The following is a 7,403-nucleotide window of genomic DNA, read 5'->3' on the forward strand; positions in this document are numbered from 1 at the left end:
CTAGGTTATCTCTCTGTCACAGTGACTGACATTGACTTCAAATAGAGCACCTTGAACAAATACAACCCCAGGTCTCTCTGCTTAATAACATGAGACTGGGCCTTGGTTGTAGCACCACTGGGATTGTTTGTTCCACAGCTTCATATAAATGCATCGCCGATGTGACAAATTCATATTTAAAGATATCTTGAAATTGGGATGATAGGTGCAGGATATTCACATTGACAAACAGAAGATGTACATACATACATTTTCTTGGTGCAGCGGTCTGAGTCACAAACTTTGAAACCCAATTTCAACATCTTTTCTTAATAAAACCCTGTGACCAGAACTGAAACTAGAAAAACTAGAAATACTCTTCTCAAACAAATAAAATGGTCCTGCTATGAGCTTAAACCATGGTAAACCCGTCCTTGTAGCAACATTAATTAAACCCATCTGTGGCCTACAAAGGTACAACATGTTCACAATCAGAGCTTTTGATTATATTAAACAACAGAGCCTGAAGGGTAAGAGGGAGATGGAAGCTTTTTGAGTAAAGTATAATCAAGTTATGTTTAGATACAATATACACAGCCGCTGCTCACTCTCCACTCTAAAGTTTTCACTTTGTTGCAATTATTTCCAGATTAATCTGCTTGTTTCATCAAGGGAGCACATGTTCTGTGAAATACAATTATATACCAGTGTGGTTTTTTTTTTAGCAAACTCTAATAGTGTTTTCCTGGAAACATGTATTTGTTGATACACGGTTTTATATTACACATCATGAAAAATAGAAATCCCTGAATGTCCATTTAAAAAACAAACACCATCTAATATGTTAACTTTTATTAAGCAGTAAAGCTTTTTAACTGAAGGTTCCTGTGTGCACATTAAGCCCACCAGCTCTACCTTCACCTGCTTAATAAAACACAACAGGACATGAAGTGGGAAGGACAGTCAAACTGAGCTGCATCAAGGGTCAAACATCAGTCAACATCCTCATATAGGAATCACCACAGTCACATGTATCAAAACTGTGGACGGAATAAATACAAGAAGGATGAGTGTGTGGGGCATGGTGGAGGAAAAATTAATAATTCCAATCCAGCTATTTTGTTTTAAAATCAGATCTAGCAACTTCGTGATTCAAGAATGGTATGGTTTATAACACAACATGGGGTGCAACTAACTCTATTATTACATCACCATTCTCTTCACCCACTTCAGTCTGACACACACACACACACACACACACACACACACACACACACACACACACACACACACACACACACACACACACACGCGCACACACACGCGCTCACACACAACCCCTCGATAGGCTCAATGGTATGGTCCACCTCCTCGTGACGTCAGAGAGGCTGACTTCATAGCATAAATAGTGGAGCTCTGCGCCATGAGGCTCAGGCTTAAAGGATCTACCTACAGAGATACTCAGAGTGTTATTCGGGAGAGGAGGGAAAACGACGAGACTCTGTTTGTAGAGAAGATAAAGAAGTTAGCTTAAAATTAACGCCGTAACATTCGTACACAGCAGCAGCGACAATGAACGGACAGACGAATGGTTTTCATAACTCCCTCATTGACGAGGACTGCTTCTTGTTCACCTCAGAGTCGGTCGGGGAAGGACACCCCGGTAAGACCCGAAGCGTTATTTTGACTTTGATGAAATGAGATCAATGTATCATTCTATTTTTACTGTGACGTATGTACACGCTTTAATAATAATGATAAACTGGACTATACATCATTGCATTGGCACATTGGGGCCTTTTCCTCTGCGTAACGTTAGCCGACCCAGCGTGCACGCGCTGCTAGCTAACTTTAATGTTAGCAAGCTAATCGTTGCTGAATAGGGGATGCTATCACATGTCTGGTCCACGGACGTCAAGCCTACCACTCATTGTAGCAGACATGATCCGGTAACGTTAGTTAAATACTCCGCTGATTACAATATACTTCTTTATTGTTGGGTAAGCGTGCCCAAACGTTAAGGCATTATCTGTTGGTCTGAACAACAGCGCACGGTAGTGGGGGTTTCTAATGTTTTATCGTCGGAAGACAAAGTTGGCTAAATGTTTACTACTCAATCCCGCTTGATAAAGTTCCCGTTCATGGTGGATGTTACTTGCGCGCCCTCGCCTCCTCACCACATGTGCACATATTGAAATGGCGACTGTTGGTCTCTGAGCCACTCCCACTGAGCACGAGATTGATCGGTGCTGGTTTTGCTGCATTTATTGTGGCCGGTGTTTAGTTTGATTGTTCTTGTTTTTCAGACAAGATCTGTGATCAGATCAGTGATGCGGTTTTGGATGCCCATCTCAAACAGGATCCTGATGCCAAAGTTGCATGTGGTATGCACAATTCTTGTTTCTTTATTCAATATTTATGTTCGCTCAATCAGATATTGACTGACCGTTTTCTTGCCTCATGCAGAGACTGTTGCCAAGACTGGGATGATTCTGTTGGCCGGTGAGGTGACATCAAGGGCCATAGTGGACTATCAGAAAGTAGTTCGAGACACCATCCGCCAAATTGGATATGACGACTCCTCCAAAGGTGTGGGCACAGTGTAGTATTTCTGAGTTGTGCTTTTCATTGACTAGTCAGTAGTTGTTGTTTGTTCTCCAAGTCTGGGGTCTTGACTCGCTTCGGTCTTGTCTCTTCACAGGTTTTGACTATAAGACCTGTAACGTTCTGGTGGCCTTGGAGCAGCAGTCTCCTGACATTGCTCAGGGTGTTCACATTGACCGTAATGAGGAGGACATTGGAGCAGGGGACCAGGTCAGTAGTGGCGATCAACATTTTGGTTGGCCATGTGTTCTCTGTAGTTTAATAAGTGATCTTTCATTATTCTTAAATGAGATGTATGCTTTTTAAAAGGAGTAACCGTCTGTTGCTCGACAGGGCTTGATGTTTGGATATGCCACTGATGAGACCGAGGAGTGTATGCCTCTCACAATTATCCTTGCCCACAAATTGAATTCGAAGATGGCTGAGTTGCGTCGCAATGGAACTCTTCCATGGCTCCGACCAGACTCAAAGACACAGGTAAAGTTGTTAGATTGCTATTCATAACTATCATAAATGGCACTTTGTTGTTGGGGTTATTGTTCATATGTTCACTTACTTCACAGGTTACTGTCCAGTACCGCCAGGACAACGGCACCATGCTTCCAGTGCGTGTGCACACAATTGTTGTCTCTGTTCAGCATGATGAGGATGTTTGCCTGGAGGAGATGAGAGACACCCTGAAGGAGAAAATCGTCAAGGCGGTTGTTCCATGCATCTATTTGGATGATGACACAATTTACCACCTGCAGCCCAGCGGGCGATTTGTAATTGGAGGCCCACAGGTAAATAACGGAGAGTGTGGCTTTCAGGAAATATTTTGCCTGTGAGTTACTCGTCTTTATGACATCTGCTCTTCATCCAAGGGGGATGCTGGCCTGACTGGGCGTAAAATTATCGTTGACACTTATGGCGGCTGGGGAGCCCATGGCGGTGGTGCCTTCTCTGGGAAGGATTACACAAAGGTGGACCGCTCTGCTGCTTACGCTGCACGCTGGGTGGCCAAGTCTCTGGTGAAGGCGGAGCTTTGCAGGAGAGTGTTGGTCCAGGTGAGTGGTAGAACCCGCTCTTCATTTTCAGTGAGGGGCTGCAAGAGGTTCCTACCTGAAGTTGTGTGTTTTTTATTCTTGATATAATACATGTGCGCGTGTGTTGTATTAGGTTGCCTATGCCATTGGAGTTGCCCATCCCCTTTCCATTTCTATCTTCCACTACGGGACCTCCAACAAGAGTGAGAGGGAGCTCCTTGACATTGTAAAGAGGAACTTTGATCTGCGTCCTGGAGTTATTGTCAGGTAATGTATACACTCTGAAGCCACCTGTTCTCAGTAACGCAACAGATCCCTTTGATTTGTCTTTTTTTATTTATTGCCCTGTCCAGGATATAGTTCTAGTTGATGTATATCGACACTCTGCAGAGCCAATACCTTCTTTTCTTTTGCTGCAGCTTTCATTTTATGGGGCTTCTGTGATGTAAAGCTTTGATATGAGCTTATTGCTTTCTACTGAATTATATGACTTGGTGGAGAAGGTTACACGTGGGGAAATTAGAGGGAGCAAAAGTCTTATTTATTGGGTTAGACATGTAGGACACTCTTCTAAAGTGAAGCCCTAATTGCTCATAGTTAGATGAGCGTTTTTTTGTAGAGTGTGGTTTCCAGCTGCAGTAATCACACTGCTCAGGGATGTCAGTTTGGTTGTCAGGGTAAGTGCCTCTTAACCAGCTGGTCTAACAATCTCTTATTTTATTTATTTTTATTATTTTTGGGTGGCACCCGGCACTTCCAACCGGCTAATGTGAGCCTTGTGCTTGTGTGAGCATGATTGTGTGCATTTAAGGTTACTCGGTGTGACTGCTGCTAAGTATGTTGATTATGTATTCCAGGGAGCTGGATCTGAAGAAGCCCTTGTATCAGAGGACCGCAGCCTATGGCCACTTTGGCCGAGACTCCTTCCCATGGGAGGTACCCAAAAAACTCAAATACTAAACATGTTAAGCTTTCCCCCCAGGCCTGTTGGTGTATACTACAGAGAAGCCTCCAAGGTTACGGGGGTGAAATGCCCTTATCTCTCATAATAATGGTATCCTTTAACACATGACTCCCTTTCTCACTCAACTCCCTCCTTGTCTTCTTGCTGTTTTCTGCTGGTTGCGGTATCATAGTGGGTCGTAGCGGGCATGGCTCAGAAACTTGATGTCTAAAGAATTGGATGGGTTCCATGAACTCATGCACCATAGTACTTCGTGTTGTCCCACGTCTTGAGGTTCCCCTGATTCTTGCTGTGATAGTCCCTGAATAGCGGCGTCGCGTTGTTTCCTTTTGGCATTCCACACCGTCAGTCTCTTATTCAGTGTCATGGCGTTAGCATATTAAGCTATAAGCCCTTTTTAATAATTTACTGGTGCTACTGATGCAAGGAATCTGCAACATCTACATTTTTCAAGTCGCTTTAGAAGCGTAATTTGATAGTTGAGGGGAGGGTGTTCTCTGATCTGGCACCTTACCAAACAGTTTAGTGTCTTTCTAAACATTCCTCCTTTTGTCAATCTGGTACAATAATTCCTTGACCCAGTAGGTGTTTATTCTTTTTGTTAGCTTTACTCCTGCCTCTTTGGAGAATGCTAGAATGGCATAATTACAATTTAACAGTTGTTGCTGTTTTCACAAAAAATGCTATGCATTGCAAGCTAATGGGAGAACCAAATCGTAATTATCAAGATCTTCAAAGGATTATAAATCCTCAGATGCCCCTACAGACCGTTGCTGTTTTCTGACGTAATACAGAAAAGTCAGAAGCTGCTATGTCACTGCGCTGGTCTGCAGAGGTTTTTGTTATACTTGAAAATAATGGCAAAATTGGATCGTTATGCATTGAAATTCAATTTTAAAATGAGTCCGGTTTTTAAATGTAGTTTCACTTGCTTTTTATGGTTTGATGTGACAAATGGCCCTTTTCACTCCTTAAGTATTTTGATGGCAGGTGTAGCTACAGAGAAACCTGTTCTCCGTCTTCATCCTTAATGGAGTGTTCTTTGCCACAGTCTTATTGGCTGGAAGCCAAACCTCAAAACTATTTATTTGTTCTCTGAAACTCTGGGTGGATACAGAGAAGCCAATGTTTCAGAAGGCAGCTTTAAAAATACATGGCTATTGAATCTTGAATTCCTTTTGACTTGATCACTTTTCAGTGTTTGGCTTGAGGCTCCAGAGTGTTGTACAGAAAAGCTTTGGGCCGCCTCAACTCAAATGTCACTGGCTACTGTTGATGACTATTTTATAACTTTTTTTAATTTTATTTTTGGACTACAGATCATATTTTTAAGTGGGTTGGTTTTGAAATCCCATTAAAATATCTGGTGCAATTCTTTAGCTCTTACCTATCCTCAATGGAATGGCAACATTTGGTTGGTGTTGTACAGAGAAACCAGCCTTGTTTACGCAGCCATCCCATCTTTGGGATAGGTTCAAGTTTTGGTTTTGTTCCTTTTACCACTAAGGTGACCCCGCTGGCTACCGTAAGTGTAGGAGTGCCTTTTCTATTTCCTCTACTCCCCATTTGCTTTTCTCCCTTCCTACCAACATGCGCTCAAATTCCAGAGGAACAAGTAGCTCATACTGTATTGTGCTTCATGTCTAGACTGGGTAGTTTCCTTATGCTCTGTAATAAACAACTACTCCTTTCAGAATGTGTCATTGGTGGTTTTATTTTTGTGAGATCTTTATTCATTTTTCAGGGAAAACAACACTCTTTGTTGCAAATTACTTTTTATTAAGACAGACAAAATATAAGTATATCCCATTAGTGTCAAATGATGCAATACTATCATGTCCTACTGCATCCAGTTAAAACAAAGTATGCAATTTGGAATCCATCAGTTTTACCAAGAATGTTCATACATCCATAAATATTTTTCATTATTTTGGCTCTGTAGACCACAGCAATGGAGTTGAAATGAAGTCATACTGGAAAAAAACAAAATACAGATTGACGCTTTGTTTTAAAGAAAGGAGAAAAGACCTGAGCTCAATCCTCAACTTTCACAATAAAGTTTCCTGAAAACGTATTAAATAGGAAAAGCTTTCTTTGAACACTAAGGCAACTGACTGTGCCGTTAATCTCTAAGAGCTCTGATAGCTGTCACACAAAGTATACTGAGCGGCTCATGTTAAAGCAGCGGCTCAGGAGCCGACATGTACAACAGCTAGAAGTGTACCATACCTGGAACCTGCTTCCAACTATTCCCCTCCAGCGAGTATCCTGGAGGCTCTGACTAAATGTAGGGACATTCTTGGGCCCAAATTAAGGTTTTAAAATAGTTTTGCAACAACTCAAAATTGCATTCTGTTAAAAAAATGTTGGTGAACAACAATTAAATGTTTGGGACACACTTGAGCTGTAAAGTAACGTGTTGATAAAATACTGAGCTGTGCTGCTGAGCCCCTTTTGAGGGCTTTGGCAATACATTCACAATTTTTACGGAATAATCAGTTGCCTCAGGGAAATCTAAAACCTAATTTTGGAAGGAGAGACTACACCAAAAACCAGCAATACGTTTCTCAGTTCGAGTAGTAAACAGCAGGAAGTAAACTGCACGTCTTATTTTATTTATTCACAACCGATTTCATTCTAATTGATACCTACGCCTGCTGTTTAGTTTAACAGCTGATCGCGGCACGGTTAGATGCAAGATGTCAAATCGTCGTCTTCAATATACAGTCAGGTCTATAAATATTTGGACATTGACACATTTTTCATTATTTTGACTCTGTACACCACAACAATGGAGTTGAAAGAAGAAAATCAAGATGTGCTTTAAGTGC

At 41.8% G+C, this 7,403-nt stretch overlaps 1 protein-coding gene across 2 annotated transcripts; it reads left to right on the forward strand.

Moving 5' to 3' along the window:
* The first annotated feature begins 1,438 nt into the window (after positions 1 to 1,438).
* Positions 1,439 to 6,262, forward strand: mat2ab (methionine adenosyltransferase 2Ab). Of its 2 annotated transcripts, XM_079221889.1 has the most exons (9): positions 1,439 to 1,642; positions 2,286 to 2,363; positions 2,446 to 2,568; positions 2,681 to 2,793; positions 2,917 to 3,060; positions 3,147 to 3,365; positions 3,447 to 3,629; positions 3,742 to 3,875; positions 4,466 to 6,262. In XM_079221889.1, exons 1-9 carry the CDS (start codon positions 1,552 to 1,554, stop codon positions 4,566 to 4,568), a joined length of 1,188 nt encoding a protein of 395 aa, XP_079078015.1. In that variant the 5' UTR covers positions 1,439 to 1,551; the 3' UTR covers positions 4,569 to 6,262. The 2 variants fall into 2 exon arrangements, with proteins under 2 accessions (XP_079078015.1, XP_079078016.1); XM_079221890.1 differs by lacking the exon at positions 4,466 to 6,262 and having other exon boundaries at positions 3,742 to 4,459.
* Positions 6,263 to 7,403: the final 1,141 nt, after the last annotated feature.

Source organism: Taurulus bubalis, assembly GCF_910589615.1.
Source record: "Taurulus bubalis genome assembly, chromosome: 8".
Classification (NCBI taxonomy): domain Eukaryota; kingdom Metazoa; phylum Chordata; class Actinopteri; order Perciformes; family Cottidae; genus Taurulus; species Taurulus bubalis.